At 43.6% G+C, this 26033-nt stretch overlaps 1 protein-coding gene across 1 annotated transcript in view; it reads left to right on the forward strand.

The window, feature by feature from the left end:
* Nucleotides 1–26033, forward strand: part of LOC121538153 (ecto-NOX disulfide-thiol exchanger 2-like) — a 248638-nt gene that overhangs the window by 33600 nt on the left and 189005 nt on the right. Inside the window, exon 2 of the mRNA XM_045207428.1 lies at nt 19977–20108. Within this exon, the coding sequence (XP_045063363.1) occupies nt 19991–20108 (118 nt within the window). The 5' untranslated portion in view covers nt 19977–19990. The remainder of the gene's footprint in view (nt 1–19976; nt 20109–26033) is intronic.

Here is a 26033-nt window from a genome sequence, read left to right on the forward strand (position 1 = left end):
TCTGGCATGTGCTTTCTGCTTCAGCTTTGAGGCTTGAAGTGTTAATAAATTAGCGCACATGAAAGCAAGCAACCCCTGAATTTGTCATTTTTAATGATGAAACTGAGCTCGGCTCACAACTGTCTATTCCCCTGGAATCATTCACTTTGATTATGTTGCAACATAAACTTTTTTAATTACTGTTTCAGTGGGGGTCCTCTCCTCTCGTTGCCAAGATAATTACCAATATGCTCAACACGTCATATTCCATTTCCCCTCAAAATGGTGAAATGATGTGTGACGCATGCCAGGTCTGTTCAGAATCCGTTGTTGTGTTACAAAATGAGATTACCGTTATTATTTAATGTACTGTATTTTGAGACCCACTCTTCCATTGAGGTTTAGTAGGCCAGGGCTCAGTACACTTTCCATTCCCTCTCCCTCCATTCCCCCTGCGTGCCATAACTGTCAGGTCTATTAAATCTGTTAATTATTTTATTCTAAGATGAGGTGGAGGCTGGTCATGTAATGTCGTGTACCTGAACCTAGCTTGTCTTTCTCCTCTATACTGTAAAGAATGTCGCAGTAGAGGAGAGTGTTTGGTAACATATGGTGACACAGTTCATTTAAGTGGAAGCAATTCCATTTCAGTTTACTTCCTGAATTGAATGAGTTGGAATGGAATTGACCCCGACCCTGGGGCTAGTGTTAATTTAGGGGGTAGTGTTCGTTTAAGGGCTAGTGTTCATTTAGGGACTAGTGTTCTTTTAGGAGGTGGTGTTCATTTAGGGGGTGGTGTTCATTTAGGGGGTAGTGTTCATTTAGGGGTTAGTGTTCATTTAGGAGCTAGTGTTCATTTAGGGTGTAGTGTTCATTTAGGGGGTAGTGTTAGGTGACTGCTGCCCCTGTGTTTGTCCCTGTGGTGCCTGAAGCTGCCCTGTTTAACTGGACTGTAGCTTTGGGCCCCTGGACCCCTGTCTGTCTGTCTGCCTGCCTGCCTGCCTGCCTGTCTGTCTGCCTGTCTGTCTGTGAACACACTCAGGGGCCAAGCAGCAGCCAGGGGACATGGAGCCACCTTGGCTACTACTGGAACACTAAACTCATTATTAGAGCCAATCAGTGGGGAGAGAATTCCATTATTAGAGCCTGTCAGAGGGGAGAGAACTCGATTATTAGAGCCAGTCAGAGGGGAGAGAACTCCATTATTAGAGCCAGTCAGAGGGGAGAGAACTCCATTATTAGAGCCAGTCAGAGGGGAGAGAACTCCATTATTAGAGCCAGTCAGAGGGGAGAGAACTCAATTATTAGAGCCTGTCAGAGGGGAGAGAACTCGATTATTAGAGCCAGTCAGAGGGGAGAGAACTCCATTATTAGAGCCAGTCAGAGGGGAGAGAACTCCATTATTAGAGCCAGTCAGAGGGGAGAGAACTCCATTATTAGAGTCTGTCAGAGGGGAGAGAACTCCATTATTAGAGCCAGTCAGAGGGGAGAGAACTCCATTATTAGAGTCTGTCAGAGGGGAGAGAACTACATTATTAGAGCCAGTCAGAGGGGAGAGAACTACAGTGTCAATAAGAGCAGGAAGAGTCTGTCAGCTGTCACTACGATGCTCTGTTTGTTTGTGTCTCTGCTGCCATGTTGGATCCTGACCTGGGTTCTGTTACTGCAGTTAATTAGAAAACACCTCTGTGATTTGATAGTGGCCACATGGACAGAACAGATCCTCTTATGGATGTGAACCGAGTTCTGTAGTGCTGTTCTCTGGCCTCCAACAGAGATGAGATTTTCCCTGGTAAGCCAGAAATTCTTGAATTTCAGACAATCAGAAATATTAGACTACTTCTTGCCTCTGAATCAAATCCTTAGAATTGAGAGATGGCTTTCACTCCCTGATTTTCTATATTGTGCCAATCACATCCTACCAGTGGTGAAGACAATCCCACCATGTGTGTCCTGGACTCTGTCCTTAGAGCCTCAATCGATTTTCTCTGGCAGATACTGTACATGCCCATCACATCTATTTGAGAAACACACACACTCACACACACACACTGACACACACACACACACACACAAGGATGATTACACGCTACTATACTACTAAGCGTTATGGAGATGGCTGCAGATCAATAGAACAACTAACCACTTCTCATTCTAAACTAGAGCATTTCCAGTGTAAGGTATTTTCCTCTTTGAAGTGTACAGACATTTGTATTGATAACCTTTACTAATCCTGCCACCACAGGTAATGTTAGCCTTGCTACTAGATGTTATTTTACCTTGTCTAAACCACTAGACCTGTCACGTCAACTCCTGCGCCTCCCTTCCGGCGTTCGACGTTGCCAGTTTACTAACCACCGGTCCTGGCAACCCTTCATTACGCACACCTGCGCCTCATCATCAGGCACACCTGGACCTTATCACTTCCCTGATTACTCCCCCCTATATATAGCACTCCATTGTTATTTCACATCAGGCGTTATTGTCTCTGTTTCCATGTTCAGACACATTCCTTGTTTTTGTATCTTACGTGTTGGTTTATATTAAACTCTCCAACTGCACCTGCTTCCTGACTCCCTGCGTCTATATTACAAGACCTCTTCATTATGGTCATACTGCCTCCATATCACAGACTCACATCAATACATCACTGTAACACATGGACAGTAAAGTTGTATTCTATTATTTTTATTTCTCACTACAGATACTCAGATTTAAAGGTTATATATATTTTTTTTGGTACGACTTTCCATTGACTTCAATGGAACACTTCCGCATTCAAACCATCATGACCAAAATGCTGCTGTATCATTAGGATCAATGCCACAATCAAGGTGTCTGAGAGTTCTCTCATTAATGTAATCATCCTGCTTCTAACTGTCGATAATGTCTTGGTGATGGATTGTTTTATAAATGGGGATTGGATTTAATTGATGACAGAGACAAAACACCTTTGCTGACAATGACCATCAGGGCTTAATGTATAAATTGCAGGCGTTTGATTTGATTAGAATCCAATGTCCATCGGTAACCTCATGTATTATATTTCCTAGCATTTTGTGTGTGAATTTAACAATAAAAATGTTCTGTTACTGTTGGGGAGCAGCTCTCTCCTTTTCTCTGTCTCTCAATTCAATTCCAGGGCCTTTATTGGCATGGGAAACATATGTTTACGTTGCCAAAGCAAGTGAAATGGATAAACAAAAGTGAAATAAACAAAGTGAACAGTAAATATTACACATAAGTTCCAAAAAACGAATAAAGACATTTCAAATGTCATTATGTCTATATACAGTGTTGTAACGATGTGCAAATAGTTAAAGTACAAAAGGGAAAATAAATAAACATCAATATGGGATGTATTTACAATGGTGTTTGTTTGTATTTGTATTTATTATGGATCCCCATTAGCTGCGGCCAAGGCAGCAGCTAGTCTTCCTGGGGTCCAGCAAAATTAAGGCAGTTATACATTTTTACATTTTTACATTACAATACATTTACAACAGTTTCACAACAAATTAAGTGTGTGCCCTCAGGCCCCTACTCTACTACCACATACAGTGGGGAAAAAAAGTATTTAGTCAGCCACCAATTGTGCAAGTTCTCCCACTTAAAAAGATGAGAGAGGCCTGTAATTTTCATCATAGGTACACGTCAACTATGACAGACAAATTGAGAAGAAAAAAAATCCAGAAAATCACATAGTAGGATTTTTAATTAATTTATTTGCAAATTATGGTGGAAAATAAGTATTTGGTCACCTACAAACAAGCAAGATTTCTGGCTCTCACAGACCTGTAACTTCTTCTTTAGAGGCTCCTCTGTCCTCCACTCGTTACCTGTATTAATGGCACCTGTTTGAATTTGTTTTCAGTATAAAAGACACCTGTCCACAACCTCAAACAGTCACACTCCAAACTCCACTATGGCCAAGACCAAAGAGCTGTCAAAGGACACCAGAAACAAAATTGTAGACCTGCACCAGGCTGGGAAGACTGAATCTGCAATAGGTAAGCAGTTTGGTTTGAAGAAATCAACTGTGGGACCAAGTATTAGGAAATGGAAGACATACAAGACCACTGATAATCTCCCTCGATCTGGGGCTCCACGCAAGATCTCACCCCGTGGGGTCAAATGATCACAAGAACGGTGAGCAAAAATCCCAGAACCACACGGGGGGACCTAGTGAATGACCTGCAGAGAGCTGGGACCAAAGTAACAAAGCCTACCATCAGTAACACACTACGCCGCCAGGGACTCAAATCCTGCAGTGCCAGACGTGTCCCCCTGCTTAAGCCAGTACATGTCCAGGCCCGTCTGAAGTTTGCTAGAGTGCATTTGGATGATCCAGAAGAGGATTGGGAGAATGTCATATGGTCAGATGAAACCAAAATATAACTTTTTTGGTAAAAACTCAACTCGTCGTGTTTGGAGGACAAAGAATGCTGAGTTGCATCCAAAGAACACCATACCTACTGTGAAGCATGGGGGTGGAAACATCATGCTTTGGGGCTGTTTTTCTGCAAAGGGACCAGGACGACTGATCCGTGTAAAGGAAAGAATGAATGGGGCCATGTATCGTGAGATTTTGAGTGAAAACCTCCTTCCATCAGCAAGGGCATTGAAGATGAAACGTGGCTGGGTCTTTCAGCATGACAATGATCCCAAACACACCGCCCGGGCAACGAAGGAGTGGCTTCGTAAGAAGCATTTCAAGGTCCTGGAGTGGCCTAGCCAGTCTCCAGATCTCAACCCCATAGAAAATCTTTGGAGGGAGTTGAAAGTCCGTGTTGCCCAGCGACAGCCCCAAAACATCACTGCTCTAGAGGAGATCTGCATGGAGGAATGGGCCAAAATACCAGCAACAGTGTGTGAAAACCTTGTGAAGACTTACAGAAAACGTTTGACCTGTGTCATTGCCAATAAAGGGTATATAACAAAGTATTGAGAAACTTTTGTTATTGACCAAATACTTATTTTCCACCATAATTTGCAAATAAATTCATTAAAAATCCTACAATGTGATTTTCTGGAAAATAAATTCTCATTTTGTCTGTCATAGTTGACGTGTACCTATGATGAAAATTACAGGCCTCTCTCATCTTTTAAAGTGGGAGAACTTGCACAATTGGTGGCTGACTAAATACTTTTTTTCCCCACTGTATCTACAACATTTTCCCTCACTGTAACTCTTTATCCACAATATAGCAGGGGGTGTAAAGACATAACACATACGTTTTTCCAGCAACAGACAATGATCGATAATGTCAAAAGCCGCACTGAAGTCTAACAAAACAGCCCCCACAATATTTTTATCATCAATTTCTCTCAGCCAATCATCAGTCATTTGTGTAAGTGCTGTGCTTGTTGGATGACCTTCCCTATAAGCGTGCTGAAAGTCTGTTGTCAGTTGTTTACTGTAAAATAGGATTGTATCTGGTCTAACACAATTTCTTCCAAAAGTTTACAATGGGTTGGTAACAGGCTGATTGGTCGGCTATTTGAGCCCAGGGAAGGAGGCTTTACTATCCTTAGGTAGGGGAATTACTTTTGCTTCCCTACAGGCCTGAGGGCACACACTTCCTAGTAGGCTTAAATTGAAGATATGGCTTAAATTGAAGATATGGCAAATTGGATTGGCAATATCATCCGCTATTATCCTCAGTAATTTTCCATCTAAGTTGTCAGACCCCGTTGGCTTGTCATTGTTGATAGACAACAATACTTTTTTTCACCTCTTCCACACTTACTTTACGGAATTCAAAATGACAATGCTTGTCTTTCATAATTTGGTCAGATATACTTGGATGTGTAGTGTCAGCGTTTGTTGCTGGCATGTCATGCCTGAGTTTGTTAATCGTGCCAATGAAAAAATCATTAAAGTAGTTGGCAATATCAGTGGGTTTTGTGATGAACGAGCCATCTGATTCAATGAATGATGGAGCGGAATTAGCATTCTTGCCCAACATTTCATTTAAAGTGCTCCAAAGCTTTTTACTATCATTCTTTATGTCATTTATCTTTGTTTCATAGTGTAGTGTCGTCTTTTTTTTATTCAGTTTAGTCACGATTTCTCAATTTGCAGTATGTTTGCCAATCGATTGTACAGCCAGACCTATTTGCCATTTCTTTTGCCTCATCCCTCTCAACCATACCATTTTTCAATTCCTCATCAATCCACGGGGATTTAACAGTTTTTACAGTCATTTTCTTAAAGGGTGCATGCTTATTAGTAACTGGGATAAGCAATTTCATAAATGTGTCAAGTGCAGCATCTGGTTGCTTCTCATTACACACCACGGACCAACAAATATTCTTTACATCAACAACATAGGAATTGCTACAAAACTTATTGTATGACCTCTTATACACTATATTAGGCCCAGCCTTTGGAACTTTGGTTTTCCTAGATATGGCTATTATATTGTGATCACTACATCCGATGGATTTGGATACTGCTTTCAAAAAATTTCTGCAGCATTATTAAAGATGTGATCAATACATGTTGATGATTTAATTCCTGTGCTGTTTGTAATGACCCTGGTAGGTTGATTAATAACCTGAACCAGGTTGCATGCACTAGTTACAGTTTGAAGCTTTCTCTTGAGTGGGCAGCCTGATGAAAGCCAGTCAATATTTAAATCACCCAGAAAATATACCTCTCTATTGAGATCACATACATTATCAAGCATTTCACACATGTTATCCAGATACTGACAGTTAGCACTTGGTGGTCTATAGCAACTTCCCACCAGAATGGGCGTTAGGTGAGGCAGATGAACCTGTAGCCATATTACTTTAACATAAAATCCTCTCTAAGGTTTACAGGAATGTGGTTCTGAATATGAACAGCCACACCTCCACCTTTGGCATTTCTGTATTTTCTGTATATATTATAACCATGTATTGCTACCACTGTATCATCAAAGATATTATTTGAGTGAGTTTCAGAGATTGTCAGAATATGAATGTCATCTGTTACTAGCAAATTATTTATTTCATGAACCTTGTTTCTTAAGCTACAGTCGTGGTCAAAAAGTTTTGAGAATGACACAAAAACTAATTTTCACAAAGTCTCAGCCTCAGTTTTGATGATGGCAATTTGCATATACTCCAGAATGTCATGAAGAGTGATCAGATGAATTGCAATTAATTTCAAAGTCCCTCTTTGCCATGAAAATGAACTTAATACCCAAAAAACATTTCCACTGCATTTCAGCCCTGCCACAAAAGGACCAGCTGACATCATGTCAGTGATTCTCTCGTTAACACAGGTTAGAGTGTTGACGAGGACAAGGCTGGAGATCACTCTGTCATGCTGATTGAGTTAGAATAACAGACTGGAAGCTTTAAAAGGAGGGTGGTGCTTGAAATCATTGTTCTTCTTCTGTTAACCATGGTTACCTGCAAGGAAACACGTGCCGTCATCATTGCTTTGCACAAAAAGGGCTTCACAGGGAAAGATATTGCTGCTAGTAAGATTGTACCTAAATCAACCATTTATCGGATCATCTAGAACTTCAAGGAGAGAGGTTCAATTGTTGTGAAGAAGGCTTCAGGGCGCCCAAGAAAGTCCAGCAAGCGCCAGGACGTCTCCTAAAGTTGATTCAGCTGCGGGATCGGGGCACCACCAGTGCAGAGCTTGCTCAGGAATGGCAGCAGGCAGGTGTGAGTGCATCTGCACGCACAGTGAGGCGAAGACATTTGGAGGATGGCCTGGTGTCAAGAAGGGCAGCAAAGAAGCCACTTCTCTCCAGGAAAAACATTAGGGACAGACTGATGCTCTGCAAAAGGTACAAGGATTGGAGTGCTGAGGACTGGGGTAAAGTCATTTTCTCGGATGAATCCCCTTTCCGATTGTTTGGGGCATCCGGAAAACACCTTGTCCGGAGAAGACAAGGTGAGCGCTACCATCAGTCCTGTGTCATGCCAACAGTAAAGCATCCGGAGACCATTCATGTATGGGGTTGCTTCTCAGCTAAGGGAGTGGGCTCACTCACAATTTTGCCTAAGAACACAGCCATGAATAAAGAATGGTACCAACACATCCTCCGAGAGCAACTTCTCCCAACCATCCAAGAACAGTTTGGTGACGAACAATGCCTCTTCCAGCATGATGGAGCACCTTGCCATAAGGTAAAAGTGATAACTAAGTGGCTCGGGGAACAAAACATAAAAATTTTGGGTCCATGGCCAGGAAACTCCCCAGACCTTAATCCCATTGAGAACTTGTGGTCGATCCTCAAGAGGCGGGTGGACAAACAAAAACCCACAAATTCTGACAAACTCCAAGCATTGATTATGCAAGATTTGGCTGCCATCAGCCAGGATGTGGCCCAGAAGTTAATTGACAGCATGCCAGGTCGGATTGCAAAGGTCTTGAAAAAGAAGGGTCAACACTGCAAATATTGACTCTTTGCATTAACTTAATGTAATTGTCAATAAAAGCTTTTGACACTTATGGAATGCTTGTAATTATACTTCAGTATAGTATATCTCATAACACTGAAGCAGCGAACTTTGTGAAGACCAATACTTGTGTCATTCTCAAAACTTTTGACCACGACTGTACATATGTTAAGTGGGCTATTTTTAACACTTTTCTGGGATGCTTTAATGTTTTTCTTGCTTTACTGGGAAGGTTAGCAGAGGTAGACATGCTCATGTTATTTATGTTTGTGCAGGGTGAGCTGCACACAGTGGACTTCCTGCTTGGGCACACCACCTCAGTGGTAACAGTATAACGCTGGTTCATAGGCATATGAGTACTGCAAACAATAGCTGTAGGATCAGCAGAGGCCTTCAGGGCTGTAAGAGGGACATATATTAGGTTACTTACATTATGTCTTCCAATGCCTCTGGGATAAAGTACATTTGCTGAAGTATTATGACAACTCAGCGACACAATGGTAGGGATTAAATGAGCTGGGCTTGGGTCATTGATAAGTCATTGTCTCAACGCAGCCTTATAATGCTGTGAAAGGACATTATTTGTGTGGATCCCATCCTCCTTATAAACAAGCTTTGTTTCCAGAAGGTATCAAAATTGTCAATAAATGTTACACCCACAGAGCTGCAATAGTCTTGTAGCCAGTTATGGAAGGCTAAAAGTCTCCTGAACCTTTCAATGCTATGATTTAGGGAGCGCAGAGGGCCAGATATTATGGGGCGTTTGTTGGTGTCAAGTAGTGACCCAATCAGTTCTTTAAAATCCATCTTCAACTGTTTTGAGCTGCCCTTCATAATGTTATTCGACCCCACATGAACCATGACAGTATCAGCCCCCGGTGACTGACGCACAGCCTCGGGAAGCAACCTAGTGATATCCTGAACTTTTGAACACAGGAAAACACACGTCTTTGCCCCAGGTACAGACACAGTGGGGAGAACAAGTATTTGATACACTGCCGATTTTCCAGGTTTTCCTACTTACAAAGCATTTAGAGGTCTGTAATTTTTATCATAGGTACACTTCAACTGTGAGAGACGGAATCTAAAACAAAAATCCAGAAAATCACGTTGTATGATTTTTAAGTAATTAATTTAAATTTTATTGCATGACATAAGTATTTGATACATCAGAAAACCATCTTTTTTTTTTTTTTTTTTTTTTGTTGTCATTTAGCAGACGCTCTTATCCAGAGCGACTTACTGAGGGAAGGAGGTTGTTGGCCAAGATCTCGCGATACATGGCCCCATCCATCCCCCCTTCAATACGGTGCAGTCGTCCTGTCCCCTTTGCAGAAAAGCATCCCCAAAGAATTATGTTTCCACCTCCATGCTTCAGGGTTGGGATGATGTTCTTGGGGTTGTACTCATCCTTCTTCTTCCTCCAAACACGGCGAGTGGAGTTTAGACCAAAAAGCTATATTTTTGTCTCATCAGACCACATGACCTTCTCCCATTCCTCCTCTGGATCATCCAGATGGTCATTGGCAAACTTCAGACGGGCCTAGACATGCGCTGGCTTGAGCAGGGGGACCTTGCGTGCGCTGCAGGATTTTAATCCATGACGGCGTAGTGTGTTACTAATGGTTTTCTTTGAGACTGTGGTCCCAGCTCTCTTCAGGTCATTGACCAGGTCCTGCCGTGTAGTTCTGGGCTGATCCCTCACCTTCCTCATGATCATTGATGCCCCACGAGGTGAGATCTTGCATGGAGCCCCAGACCGAGGTTGATTGACCATCATCTTGAACTTCTTCCATTTTCTAATAATTGTGCCAACAGTTGTTGCCTTCTCACCAAGCTGCTTGCCTATTGTCCTGTAGCCCATCCCAGCCTTGTGCAGGTCTACAATTTTATCCCTGATGTCCTTACACAGCTCTCTGGTCTTGGCCATTGTGGAGAGGTTGGAGTCTGTTTGATTGAGTGTGTGGACAGGTGTCTTTTATATAGGTAACGAGTTCAAACAGGTGCAGATAATACAGGTAATGAGTGGAGAACAGGAGGGCTTCTTAAAGAAAAACTAACAGGTCTGTGAGAGCCGGAATTCTTACTGGTTGGTAGGTGATCAAATACTTATGTCATGCAATAAAATGCAAATTAATTACTGAAAAATCATACAATGTGATTTTCTGGATTTTTGTTTTAGATTCCGTCTCTCACAGTTGAAGTGTACCTATGATTAAAATTACAGACCTCTACATGCTTTGTAAGTAGGAAAACCTGCAAAATAGTCAGTGTATCAAATACTTGTTCTCCCCACTGTAAATGCCTCACCATTGAACTCCCTATCACAATAGCCGGAATGATCCGGCCTCTGCCGTGTCTCAAAGCTGATTGCGAGGCCAGAGCCACAGAACTCACCTGAGAAGAGGGCTGCTGAGACGCCTGCTGCATGCAGGCCACAACAGCCAAAGGGACAGAGCTCTGATCCAGAGAGCACGGCCCAGCGGAGGGGGTCAGCGGTGGTCCAGGCTGTGCCAAGGCAGTTGATTGACTCGGACAGGGAGAGGTAGCTGGAGGGACATCCACAGCCATGGAGGGAACACCCAAGCCCCCAGCAGAAGACAGCTGGTACAGGGGCTCAAATTGATTTGCAAGTCTTGACGCAGGGGAAGAAGGCAGACGCGCCGAGAACGATTCTTCTCCTTCTTTCTGGTTCTGACACGCATCCATTTACACTCACATGGAGTCGAACAATGAGCAGCCATTTTCTGGTCCAAGCTAGTAGAGGGGTGCAGTGGCGGAAATTGATCATACTCCAGGAAGGTCCCCTTATGATCCTCTTGGATGTTTTGATAGGAAGCATTTAAAGATGCTGATAGTCTCATGGAATCCTTATTCAGTTCAAGGTGCTTGGTCAAATTTGTAATTTCGTCATGAAGAGTAATAATACTTTCTTTAGCTGCATCAAGTTCAATACATTTTTCACAAATGGTATCCATCGGACCTTTCCCCGTGACAACTACGAAAATGTCACAGATTATACACTTAATAGCACGTGAGTCCCCAGCAGATTCAAAGGAGTTTTCACTGCTGAACGCCAACATGCCAAGGGAACAAACATTTCCCTGTGCCACCGGGGACTTAGATGCTCCATCCATGGCCGTGGACGCCCCAACCAGCGCCCCGCACAACTGTGTTGTTATCTGTCTCTCATTGAATGTGGAGAGCGAGAGAGACGTGCAGGGGGGCGGGTGATAGCTGGGTCGGTTGTCAGCGGCAGGTCGTTCCTTGCTACACTCCGGCCCGACTGTGTGTTAACGTTTGGTGTAGCCTCTCAGAGCTGTGTCGGGCGTGTCCCCAGTGTCCCTTAGCACTGATGTTCCTGCAGATACTCTTGCTTGTTTGGTAAAGGGACAGGAGGGACGAGTCTGAGTCTGTGGGGGTTGTTGGCACTCTCTTTCAGTGTTGGGGTTTGCGCATACCCAACTTGTACAGCCTCAGGTTCCATCTAAAGCAGACTGTCTCCACCAGTATCTCCCTAACTTTAACAGTCCATGAGAACGGTGGCCATTTCAGCGTCACTCATCCATCTTTGAAAATTAATTCCAATGTTTATCCTGTTTATGGGTTGGTCATGAGCAGTCTTTTTTTCTTGCTTCTTTTTCTCTTTTGGGGTCGAGTTGACTCAGATCCAAGAACAGAGAATGATGCTTGTTGGCATCGTCTGCTCTTTGTTCTTCACTGGTTGCCCTTTTCTTGTGGCAACAGGTCACAAATCTTGCTGCTGTGATTTCACACTGTGGTATTTCACCCAATAGATATGGGAGTTTATCAAAATTGGATTTGTTTTCAAATTCTTTGTGGGTCTGTGTAATCTGAGGGTAATATGTGTCTCTAATATGGTCATACATTTGGTAGGAGGTTAGGAAGTGCAGCTCAGTTTCCACCTCATTTTGTGGGCAGCGTGCACATAGCCTGTCTTCTCTTGAGAGCCAGGTCTGCCTATGGCGACCTTTCTCAATAGCAAGGCTATGCTCACTGAGTCTGCACATAGTCAAAGCTTTCCTTAATTTTGGGTCAGTCACAGTGGTCAGGTATTCTGCCACTGTGTACTCTCTGTTTAGGGCCAAATAGCATTCTAGTTTGCTATGTTTTTTTGTACATTTTTTCCAATGTGTCAAGTAATTCTCTTTTTGTTTTCTCATGATTTGGTTGGGTCTAATTGTGTTGCTGTCCTGGGGCTCTGTGGGGTCTGTTTGTGTTTGTGAACAGAGCCCTAGGACCAGCTTGCTTAGGGGACTCTTCTCCAGGTTCATCTCTCTGTAGGTGATGGCTTTGTTATGGAAGGTTTGGGAATCGCTTCCTTTTAGGTGGTTGTACAATTTAACGGCTCTTTTCTGGATTTTGATCATTGGTTTGGCGTGAATAAATATGTGTGGATGATTCATTCAGCTCAGAGGTCAAACAAATATAGAAGCAGAGTGATGTTGGATTTTTTTTAGGATGAAGATAATCTCTGACATGCCTAAAAAAACATCAAGTTACTCGTCTCTGCTGGCAGTAAATGTGAATTAAAGGCTCTGTGAAGAAAAATATGTTTACCTCTTTGAACACAGCAAGTTTAGTTTCATCAACTGTCTTGAAAGAAGCTGGATACAAATGTTTATTTCAAAAGATAAAAACTATAAGAGGAGTTGAGCCTAATGTGTACTTTATCAGCCAAGTTGTTGCAGCTGGAGTCTGTTGAACACATCAAAAAGACTGGTCAACAGTCTGGGTCTTTAGTTTGCTGAGGAAGAGAGATGGGGGAGACCCTTGATGAGGGAGAGAGATGGGGAGACCTTTGATGAGGGAGAGAGATGGTGGAGACCCTTGATGAGGGAGAGAGATGGGGAGACCCTTGATGAGGGAGAGAGATGGTGGAGATCCTCGATGAGGGAGAGAGATGGGGAGACCCTTGATGAGGGAGAGAGATGGGGGAGACCCTTGATGAGGGAGAGAGATGTGGGAAACCCTTTCCCCTCTGAAAGCTTCTTGGCAGGATCAGGCTGAGGGATTCCCTGGTGCAGAGAGATATGTGTCCCCAGGCTGCTACTATCAGCTACTTCTGTCTGAACTCTCCTTTCATTGGCCCTCATCCTAAATGAACAGATCTGTTATCTACACCCCACTCTGAGCGTTCCCTCCCAGCTCCACTGCTAATGAGAAGTGCCCTAAGATTTCTATATCATTAAGAGATGAAAGGAGGGAAGGCCACTAGTACATTATTAAACACACACACACTGTCTATAGGTGGATGTGGATGCACTCTGATGTGTACAACATATCATTACAGTTGTCTCCAAAGCTCCAACTTATGAAATAGAAAGAAGTCATGTAGCCTATTCCTTACTTAGAATCAATACTCTCCACTGTTTATTGTTAATCTAGTTGTGCTGATGTTGGCTTCAGGTGGAGGGAATCTCTGCTGACACACAAACAGAAGACAAGCAGAAACACACAGATCTGTATCCACTAGATAAAGGTTAAACAGACATCCTTCCACTCCAACAAAGCTATTTCACCATGCATTTTATTCTGCCCGGTGAGTGTTTTTCATGCATAAGGATGGACTGGCATCACTACTCTGAGGATTGTGTTTTAATGAAAATGGCCGCCTCTTCCTCCTCCTGCTGTATTGTGATTCATGCTGTGAGTCTAAGGACCCAGAACTCATATTCAAAGGAAATCACAGACATCTAATGCCATGGGTGTTTTTCAATTTGATACACAGTCCTGCAAATCAATAGTTTTTCCTTTGATATAGGGACATGAACAGGTTATCAATTAAATGAAACTCCATCTCACACTGCAATTTTCTATTCAGGGAGTCCATTCATGTCCAATAATCCTAGGCTCATGTAATTATTGTCAATATTAGGTTTGTGTTCACAACCACAAACAACCATTATGCAACATTTTCTTTATAAGAATGGATGAGGGTCAGGTAGACGCTGGCCTGCTGGGAGGCCTCCAGCCAATGGGCCTTAAAACGGATTCATTTCCCATTAGCACACTGGGGGAGCCTTTACTGCAGCTCAACGGCCAGTAAGGCTGGACTGGAGTCACAGAGGCCATGGGCAGTATCATTCCTTTGGCCAATTTAAATGTGGGTGTTTGAAGCTCTTGTTGTTGTTGGGTTTTTTTTACCAAGCAGAACAGCTATATTTTTAATCAGAACCCCGGAAAGCCTTCACCAGGGGCAGACTGGCCATTTGTGGCACGAGCGTGCTTGTGTGTGCACTCACCTCTGTCATCATGAAGTGCTTTGAGAGACTAGTCAAGGATCATTTCACCTCTACCTTACCTGTCACCCTAGACCCACTTAAATTTGCTTACCGCCGCAATAGATCCACTGACGATGCAATCGACATCACACTGCACACTGCTCTATCCCATCTGGACAAGAGGAATACCTACAGTGGCTTGCGAAAGTATTCACCCCCCTTGGCATTTTTCCTATTTTGTTGCCTTACAACCTGGAATTAAAATTGATTTTTTGGGGGGTTTGTATAATTTGATTTACACAACATGCCTACCACTTTGAAGATGCAAAATATTTTTTATTGTGAAACAAACACAAAGTCAATACTTTGTAGGGCCACCTTTTGCAGCAATTACAGCTGCAAGTCTCTTGGGGTATGTCTCTATAAGCTTGGCACATCTAGCCACTGGGATATTTGCCCATTCTTCAAGGCAAAACTACTCCAGCTCCTTCAAGTTGGATGGGTTCCGTTGGTGTACAGCAATCTTTAAGTCATACCACAGATTCTCAATTGGATTGAGGTCTGGGCTTTGACTAGGCCATTCCAAGACATTTAAATGTTTCCCCTTAAACCACTCAAGTCTTGCTTTAGCAGTATGCTTAGGGTCATTGTCCTGCTGGAAGGTGAACCTCCGTCCCAGTCTCAAATCTCTGGAAGACTGAAACCGGTTTCCCTCAAGAAATTCCCTGTATTTAGCGCCATCCATCATTCCTTCAATTCTGACCAGTTTACCAGTCCCTGCCGAAGAAAAACATCCCCACATCATGATGCTGCCACCACCATGCTTCACTGTGGGGATGGTGTTCTCGGGGTGATGAGAGGTGTTGGGTTTGCGCCAGACATAGCGTTTTCCTTGATGGCCAAAAAGCTAAATTTTAGTCTCATCTGACCCACATGCCTTTTGGCGAACATCAAATGTGTTCGCTTATTTTTTTCTTTAAGCAATGGCTTTTTTTATGGCCACTCTTCCGTAAAGCCCAGCTCTGTGGAGTGTACGGCTTAAAGTGGTCCTATGGACAGATACTCCAATCTCCGCTGTGGAGCTTTGGAGCTCCTTCAGGGTTATCTTTGGTCTCTTTGTTGCCTCTCTGATTAATGCCCTCCTTGCCTGGTCTGTGAGTTTGGTGGGCGGCCCTCTCTTGGCAGGTTTGTTGTGGTGCCATATTCTTTCAATATTTTTTATAATGGATTTAATGGTGCTCCGTTGAATGTTCAAAGTTTCTGATTTTTTTTTCATAACCCAACCCTGATCTGTACTTCTCCACAACTTTGTCCCTGACCTGTTTGGAGAGTTACTTGGTCTCCGTGGTGCCGCTTGCTTGGTGGTGCCCCTTGCTTAGTAGTGTTGCAGACTCTGGGGCCTTTCAGAACTGGTGTATATATACTGAGATCATGTGACACTTAGATTGCACACAGGTGGACTTTATTTAACTAATTATGTGACTTGTGAAGGTAATTGGTTGCACCAAATCTTATTTAGGGGCTTCATAGCAAAGGGGGTGAATACGCACCACTTTTCCATTATTTATTTGTATGAAAAAAAATTAACACTTCACCAATTTGGACTATTTTGTGTGTGTTCATTACATGAAATCCAAATAAAAATCCATTTAAATTACAGGTTGTAATGCAACAAAATAGGATATGTCACTGGGGATATGTCACTGAACACTGGTGATATGTCAATGGCTCTAAACGGACTATTGTCTTTTTGTCCGCCTGCTGGCATCTCTGCCTTGTTTGTTATGACTGGTCAGTGGGACTAGTTAGTTTGTTTTGACTGGTCAGTGGGACTAGTTAGTTTGTTTTAACTGGTCAGTGGGACTAGTTCATTTGTTATTTGTTATGACTGGTCAGTGGGACTAGTAGTTTGTTATGACTGGTCAGTGGGACTAGTTAGTTTGTTATGACTGGTCAGTGGGACTAGTAGTTTGTTATGACTGGTCAGTGGGACTAGTTAGTTTGTTATGACTGGTCAGTGGGACTAATTTGTTTTTTATGACTGGTCAGTGGGACTAGATAGTTTGTTTTGACTGGTCAGTGGGACTAGTTAGTTTGTTTTAACTGGTCAGTGGGACTAGTTCATTTGTTATTTGTTATGACTGGTCAGTGGGACTAGTTAGTTTGTTATGACTGGTCAGTGGGACTAATTAGTTTTTTATGACTGGTCAGTGGGACTAGTTAGTTTGTTATGACTGGTCAGTGGGACTAGATAGTTTGTTTTGACTGGTCAGTGGGACTAGTTTGTTTAGTGTGCTTTGTCTAGTTAGTGAGATTAGTTAGTTTAGTTTGTTTTGTTTTTTTCTAGTCAGTGAGACTAGTTAGTTTAGTTTGTTTTGTCTAGTCATTGAGATTATTCTGTTTGTTTTGACCTGTTGTAAAACTGCCTCCACCTTATCTCATAACAGTTATACTGTAACTATCTCATAACAGTTATACTGTAACTATCTCATAACAGTTAGACTGTAATTAAAAGTTATACTCTAAACTGCTATAAAGCTTACAACCCCTCCTCGCCCTGCAAATAACACAGCCTTCAGTTGTTATTTCAGTGGATCCACCAAGGAGGGTATAATTGGTTTACAAGCCTCTGAGCCTCATCTCTGCCTGACTGTTTGGTCAAAGACACCATGATGACTGCTGTAAAACTGCAGTAAAACAACCATCCCTCTGTCATATAAAAGTTACAGCACCTTGACACTCTGTGGAACCGCTAATGGGTGTGTAATTGGTTAATGAGTGTGTAATTGGTTAACAAGCCTCTGAGGATCTGAGAGACATTTACATTGGAACAACAGAGTAAGGTTTTAGCAGCCTTTGCCATGGCAACCCAGAGATGGGAGTGTAATGACAGTATCAGGGATGCAGGGACAGAGGTAACATCATTAGTCCTTTATTATACCAGCCCTCAGCTGCCTCGGAACAATCAGCCCGCTGCGCAACTCATTAGACAGGGCATTCAGGGCACGAGCGCGTGCACACACACACACACACACACACACACACACACCGCATCAGTGTTAGCAGATGACAGTGACCTTTGAGGTGTGTGAAGTGTTGTTCTAATCATCACCAACTGTTTGTTTTGGCATCATGAGGCAGGAGAGCAGTTCAGTCTCACAGCCAGCCGACACACTTTACCGTCCGTCAGAGGGACGGTACAGAAAGGAGAGAAAGAAAGCCCATTTAGAGTTGTGAAATGGTTTAGTTGGGAGGAATAGGCTGGGGTTGAATTTTTTATTTATTTATTTCACCTTTATTTAACCAGGTAAGCCAGTTGAGAACAAGTTCTCATTTACAACTGCGACCTGGCCAAGATAAAGCAAAGCACTGCGATTAAAAACAACAACAACAGAGTTACATATGGGGTAAACAAAACATAAAGTCAAAAATACAACAGAAAATATATATACAGTGTGTTGCAAATGTAGCAAGTTATGGAGGTAAGGCAATAAATAGGCTATAGTGTCTGGAAGGAGAGTTTACAGTCTAACCAGACACCTAGGTATTTGTAGTTGTCCAGATACTCTAGGTCAGACCCGTCGAGAGTAGTGATTCTAGTCGTGTGGGCGGGTGCCAGCAGCGTTCGATTGAAGAGCATGCACTTAGTTTTACTAGTGTTTAAGAGCAGTTGGAGGCTACTGAAGGAGTGTTGTATTGCATTGAAGCTTGTTTGGAGGTTTGTTAACACAGTGTCCAATGAAGGGCCAGATGCATACAAAATGGTGTCGTCTGCGTAGAGGTGGATCTGAGAGTCACCAGCAGCAAGAGCGACATCATTGATATACACAGAGAAAAGAGTCGGCCCAAGAATTGAACCCTGTGGCACCCCCATAGAGACTGCCATAGGTCCAGACAACAGGCCCTCCGATTTGACACATTGAACTCTATCTGAGAAGTAGTTGGTGAACCAGGCGAGGCAGTCATTTGAGAAACCAAGGCTATTTAGTCTGCCAATAAGAATGCGGTGGTTGACAGAGTCGAAAGCCTTGGCCAGGTCGATGAAGACGGCTGCACAGTACTGTCTATTATCGATCGTGGTTATAATATCGTTTAGGACCTTGAGCGTGGCTGAGGTGCACCCATGACCAGCTCGGAAACCGGATTGCATAGCGGAGAAGGTACGGTGGGATTCGAAATGGTCGGTGATCTGTTTGTTAACTTGGCTTTCAAAAACGTTCGAAAGGCAGGGCAGGATGGATATAGGTCTGTAACAGTTTTGATCTAGAGTGTCACCCCCTTTGAAGAGGTGGGATGACCGCGGCAGCTTTCCAATCTCTGGGGATCTCAGACGTTACGAAAGTGAGGTTGAACAGGCTAGTAATAGGGGCTGGGACAATTTCGGCGGCTAGTTTTAGAAAGAAAGGGTCCAGATTGTCTAGCCCAGATGATTTGTACGGGTCCAGATTTTGCAGCTCTTTCAGAACATCAGCTGTCTGAATTTGTGTGATGGAGAAGCGGGGGGGGCATGGGCAAGTTGCAGCGGAGGGTGCAGAGCTGGTGGCCGGGGTAGTGGTAGCCAGGTGGAAAGCAGCCCTAGCCCTAGCAAAATGCTTGTTGAAATTCTCGATTATTGTAGATTTATCGGTGGTGATAGTGTTTCCTAGCCTCAGTGCAGTGGGCAGCTGGGAGGAGTTGCTCTTATTCTCCATGGACTTTACAGTGTCCCAAAACTTTGGAGTTAGTGCTACAGGAATGTGTGATGTCTTCTTGTTTACTTTGAGCCTTTTACTATAGGGATCTGAATGTGTTACACTTGGCAGAAAACCAGACTGCTTGCCCTGAGGTTGTGTCTGAATTGATGTGTATGTCTGTAATAGTAGGGCAGAGATTTTTTGAAACTTTTGAATGCCCGACTGCTTTAGAAATGGCCTTTTGCTTAGTACCATAGCTAGTAATCTGCTTTTCATGAGCTTTATTCCCTTAAATTGACCGTGACAGAGAAACATAAACTTTTACTGGAGTTTTATTGGCTAGATTCTATCTGAGGAGTGTCAGGAGGCCCTCTCTTAGTAGAGGTCAGAGGTCAGAGGAAGTTCAGCCAAGAGGGGAATGAATGTTAATAACATCTGAATACAATGTAAAAGGCTGTGTCACTGGACAGATGGCCTCTCTAATTCTTATTTTTTTAAAGCTATAGAAGCTATTAAATATTAAATGTGAGGGAATCGAACAAAGCAGCCAAAAGTGATTTGAGACCATATCTGATTGTACTGTATTCTGACTGACTCTCTCTGTCTCTCTGTCTCTCTCTCTATCTGTCTGTCTGTCTGTATGTCTGTCTCTCTGTCTCTATCTTTGCAGAAGGGATTCGTAACATGTCCATGGACTCCAGCCCCATGTCGTTGCCCTTGTCAGACCCCAACGCCTGGGCCACAGCCATGAACAACCTTGGCATGGCTCCCATGAGCATGACGGGACAGCCCCTTATGTCAGGTATGGGTCATTTAATCCTAACTATACCTCTACTGTAGTTATGTAGCAACATTTGGAATTGTGTTTTTTAAATTGGATAAAAGTAGAGACTAGAGCTACAAAATGGTATATCATATACCGCAGTTGAGGAACAATGGGAAAGTAATTCTGCTTTGAAAGTTGTTAAACTTGTAACCCCACTTTTGAGAAAATGCTCCTTGGAATATTACACCTAGTGGGGAACTCTTCTTTGTCTACACCTATTCAGGATCGTTCCCACAATCTTAAGCCTTAGCCCCACCCATCTCTTTAAGGATTTACATGTGAGGCCATGTGCTAAACAGAATAAGATAGTGTAGTAAACAACCAAAGATTTCAAGACTAAAAGTGGTTTCAGTAGTAGCCTACAATAAGGAAAAACTCCAGGTAAAAACATATCCTAATATGACTTTGAAAGCCTCCAGATAAAAATATTGTATAAATATTTTATAATTATGCTTTTAAATTATGCTTACCTAGACATTAAATTGATGGGTCATGTGAAAGAAATGCTATAACCACCCACTGGGAGAAAAGGGTCCATAACAGCGGATATCTTTACATGACATGTTTTTGATATTCTAGAGAATACAGACCATTTCCAATGCATATTTGGAGTTTTGTGGATTTGCACCATATCCTGACAAATTCAAAAAATAGCAAAAAATTATAAAAACCTGTTTCTGCTTTGTCATTATGGGGTATTGTGTATAGATTGATGAGGGGGGAAAAACAATTTAATCAATTTTAGAATAAGGATGTAACTTAACAAAATGTGGAAAAAGTCAAGGGGTCTGAATACTTTCCGAAGGCACTGTATATGATATTGGGATTACTCCGAATTTCACACATGGACATTTCCTATGGCCGGATATGGATTCAATATCCTGAGATATATGACATCCTATGTTTTCTCTTCATGTTGATAAATACTGACTGTATACATCGCATATCTGTGTTTTCTCTGCACATTCAAGATATTAAGCTATATTGATTCCAGAGATGCTTCTCTTGGCTGAGGGTCATATCTGTATCTTGATATGCTTTTTGATATGCTGAAAATAAGGACGATTTCTGACGCATTTCTAAGTTTTCAGAACATGCTCAATAATTTGTCAAATATGAAATCCATATTTTTGTTTCATGCACAAATCATTTTTGAATTTTTTGAATTGATATCATACATGGTATGGCTGGATATTGACACATTAGATATCCTATCCTATGTGGACATCTTATTTTCTATATACAGTGTGGGAAAAAAGTATTTGATCCCCTGCTGATTTTGTACGTTTGCCCACTGACAAAGACATGATCAGTCTATAATTTTAATGGTAGGTTTATTTGAACAGTGAGAGACAGAATAACAACAACAAAAATACAGAAAACGCATGTCAAAAATATTATAAATTGATTTGCATTTTAATGAGGGAAATAAGTATTTGACCCCTCTGCAAAACATGACTTAGTACTTGGTGGCAAAACCCTTGTTGGCAACCACAGAGGTCAGATGTTTCTTGTAGTTGGCCACCAGGTTTGCACACATCTCAGAAGGGATTTTGTCCCACTCCTCTTTGCAGATCTTCTCCAAGTCATTAAGGTTTCGAGGCTGACGTTTGGCAACTCGAACCTTCAGCTCCCTCCACAGATTTTCTATGGGATTAAGGTCTGGAGACTGGCTAGGCCACTCCAGGACCTTAATGTGCTTCTTCTTGAGCCACTCCTTTGTTGCCTTGGCCGTGTGTTTTGGGTCATTGTCATGCTGGAATACCCATCCACGACCCAGTTTCAATGCCCTGGCTGAGGGAAGGAGGTTCTCACCCAAGATTTGACGGTACATGGCCCCGTCCATCGTCTCTTTGATGCGGTGAAGTTGTCCTGTCCCCTTAGCAGAAAAACACCCCCAAAGCATAATGTTTCCACCTCCATGTTTGACAGTGGGGATGGTGTTCTTGGGGTCATAGGCAGCATTCCTCCTCCTCCAAACACGGCGAGTTGAGTTGATGCCAAAGAGCTCCATTTTGGTCTCATCTGACCACAACATTTTCACCCAGTTCTCCTCTGAATCATTCAGATGTTGAGCAGGGGGACCTTGCGGGCGCTGCAGGATTTCAGTCCTTCACGGCGTAGTGTGTTACCAATTGTTTTCTTGGTGACTATGGTCCCAGCTGCCTTGATATCATTGACAAGATCCTCCCGTGTAGTTCTGGGCTGATTCCTCACCGTTTTCATGATCATTGCAACTCCACGAGGTGAGATCTTGCATGGAGCCCCAGGCTGAGGGAGATTGACAGTTCTTTTGTGTTTCTTCCATTTGCGAATAATCGCACCAACTGTTGTCACCTTTTCACCAAGCTGCTTGGCGATGGTCTTGTAGCCCATTCCAGCCTTGTGTGGGTCTACAATCTTGTCCCTGACATCCTTGGAGAGCTCTTTGGTCTTGGCCATGGTGGAGAGTTTGGAATCTGATTGATTGATTGCTTCTATGGACAGGTGTCTTTTATACAGGTAACAAGATGAGATTGGGAGCACTCCCTTTAAGAGTGTGCTCCTAATCTCAGCTCGTTACCTGTATAAAAGACACCTGGGAGCCAGAAATCTTTCTAATTGAGAGGGGGTCAAATACTTATTTCCCTCATTAAAATGCAAATCAATTTATAACATTTTTGAAATGCGTTTTTCTGGATTTTTTTGTTGTTATTCTGTCTCTCACTGTTCAAATAAGCCTACCATTAAAATGATAGACTGATCATTTCTTTGTCAGTGGGCAAACGTACAAAATCAGCAGGGGATCAAATACTTTTTTCCCTCACTGTATGATGAAAAATACTGACAGTAGGCCTACATAGTATATTTTGTACAATGCATATGCTCTTGACTGAGGTCCATATCAGGATCTTGATCTGCTTTTTGATATGCTAAATAAGGACAATTTCTGATGCTTATTTAAATTTTGAGGACATGTTCAATATTTTGACAAATGTGACCGACCGGCTCAAATCAGTCTTATGTAGCAAAATTTGAAATTGTGTTTTTTTACATTGGATAAAAGTAGAGACTAAGAGCTACAAAATGGTATATCATACACTGTATTTTTGAGGAACAATGGAAAGTAAATCTGCTTTAAAAGTTGATAAACTTGTAAACTCACTTTTGAGAAAATGTCATTTGAATGTGTTGGTACCTACTGGACAGCTCTTCTTTGTCTACACCCATTCAGCATTGTACACACCCTCTTAAGCCAGCCCCACCCATCTCTTTAAGGATTCACATGTGAGGTCGTGTGCTAAACAGTGAGTAGTGTAGTAAAGATTAAGACTAAAAGTGGTAAAATAGTAGCCTTCAATAAGGAAAAATTCCAGGTAAACAGAAAGTGTCCAGATAAAAATATTTTATAAATATTAGATGATGCTTACCCAGACACACTTGTCTAAATTGATGGGTCATGTGAAATAAATGCTATAACCCCAAGCCACATCTTGCTAAGTGGATGGGTCTCTACAGAAGGTGTAAACGGTACAGCCAAATGGTTACTTGCATAGTAGCAATATCAGAAATAGATAGTGTCAATATAAATAGAATAATATACAGTATGTACAAATACAATATTAATAAGGATATCAGTGATAGATGAGGTAGTTATATGCATACAATCAGCTAAAGTGGCTGAGCAGCTGAAACCTGGTCCCAACTGAGTCTGAACGCTCCTTGGCGACAACACCAGGCTCCAGAGCATCAAAGCTGTAAAACAGGAAATAACAAACAAAAAATTGAGAAGACATTACAACCTTGCACAACATCAATTCACCTCCCAAGTTTAGATAAGAAGAATAACCTCGTACAATGCAATGAAAATGATATTCACCTGAAGTGCTGGAACTGCTTGATCTGAGCCTTCCACCAAAGTGTTTGTGTCGTGGGTGGCTGTCAAGGCTGAGGTGTATGTGGTGTGGGAGTCAGGCGCAGGACACCGAAGCTTCGTCCAACAAAGTTTACTGTGAAACCACTAGGCAAAGATACAGTAACGGCCTCAAAACAAAACAGAGGCGAGCAATACGCAAACTATGCGTATTACACTAAACAACGAAACAGATACAAAAACATGCAGCACTACGGACAGGCGAAAAACAACACACAACCTAACCAATACAAAACAGGCAACTTATAGAACACGTAATCAGACACAAACGGACACAGGTGTAAAAGACAGACAAAAGCAATCAAACATAGAAACATTCAACGGTGGCAGCTAGTACTCCGGGGACGACGAACGCCGAAGCCTGCCCGAACCAGGAGGAGGAGCAGCCTCGGCAGAATCCGTGACAGTACCCCCCCCTTGACGCGCGGCTCCAGCCGTGCGCCGACCCCGGCCTCGGGGACGGCCAGGAGGACGCGGACCCGGGCGCGTGGGATGCCCACGGTGGAACTCAGTCAGGAGGGATGGATCTAGGATGTCCCTCCTAGGCACCCAGCACCGTTCCTCCGGACCGTACCCCTCCCACTCCACGAGATACTGGAGACCACTCATCCGGCGCCTCGAGTCCAAGATGGTCCGGACCCTGTACGCCGGGGCCCCCTCGATGTCCAAAGGGGGCGGAGGGGTCTCTCTTATCTCATCTTCTTGGAGTGGGCCAGCTACCACCGGCCTGAGAAGAGACACATGGAACGAGGGGTTAAAATTTTTGTACTCAATAGGCAGTTGTAACCTGTAACACACCTCGTTCAATCTTCTCAGGACTTTAAAGGGCCCCACAAACCGCCGACCCAGCTTCCGGCAGGGCAGGCGGAGGGGCAGGTTTCGAGTCGAGAGCCAGACTCGATCTCCCGGTGCATATACCGGTCCCTCACTGCGGTGGCGATCGGCGCTCGCCTTTTGTTGACGGATGGCCCGCTGCAGATGGACATGGGCAGCGTCCCACGTCTCCTCCGAGCGCCGAATCCACTCATCCATCGCAGGGGCCTCGATCTGGCTCTCGTGCAATGGTGCCAGGACCGGCTGATACCCTAAAACACACTGGAAAGGTGTTAAATTGGTGGAGGAGTGGTGGAGAGAGTTCTGGGCCATCTCTGCCCAGGGGATATACCTAGACCACTCCTCCGGCCGGCCCTGGCAATAGGACCTCAGAAACCTACCCACATCCTGGTTGACTCGTTCAACCTGCCCATTGCTCTCTGGGTGGTACCCCGAGGTAAGGCTCACCGAGACCCCCAAGCGTTCCATGAACGCCCCCAGACTCTGGAGGTGAACTGGGGACCTCGGTCAGACACAATATCCTCGGGGACCCCATAGTGCCGGAACACGTGGGTAAATAGGGCCTCAGCGGTCTGTAGGGCAGTAGGGAGACCCGGCATTGGGAGGAGACGACAGGCCTTGGAAAACCGATCCACAACGACCAAAATGGTGGTATTCCCCTGGGAGGGGGGTAGGTCGGTCACAAAATCCACCGAGAGGTGGGACCATGGTCGTTGTGGAACGGGCAGGGAATGTAACTTTCCCCTGGGCAAATGTCTAGGCGCCTTACACTGGGCGCACACCGAGCAGGAGGAGACTTAAACCCTCACATCCTTAGCTAACGTTGGCCACCAGTATTTCACGCTAAGGCAGTGCACTGTCCGGCCAATACCTGGATGTCCAGAGGAGGGTGATGTATGAGCCCAATAAATAAGGCGATCACGAACCTCGAGCGGAACGTACGTCCACCCCACAGGACACTCGGGGGGAGTAGGGTCGGTACGCAGTGCCCGCTCGATCTCCGCATCGACCTCCCACACCACCGGAGCCACCAGACAAGACTCCGGCAGTATGGGAGTAGGCTCAATGGACCTCTCCTCTGTGTCATACCGCCGGGACAGGGCGTCTGCCTTACCGTTCTGGGACCCTGGGATGTATGTGATCTTAAAAACAAA

The sequence above is a fragment of the Coregonus clupeaformis genome, chromosome 3 (genome assembly GCF_020615455.1).
Source record: "Coregonus clupeaformis isolate EN_2021a chromosome 3, ASM2061545v1, whole genome shotgun sequence".
NCBI lineage: Eukaryota > Metazoa > Chordata > Actinopteri > Salmoniformes > Salmonidae > Coregonus > Coregonus clupeaformis.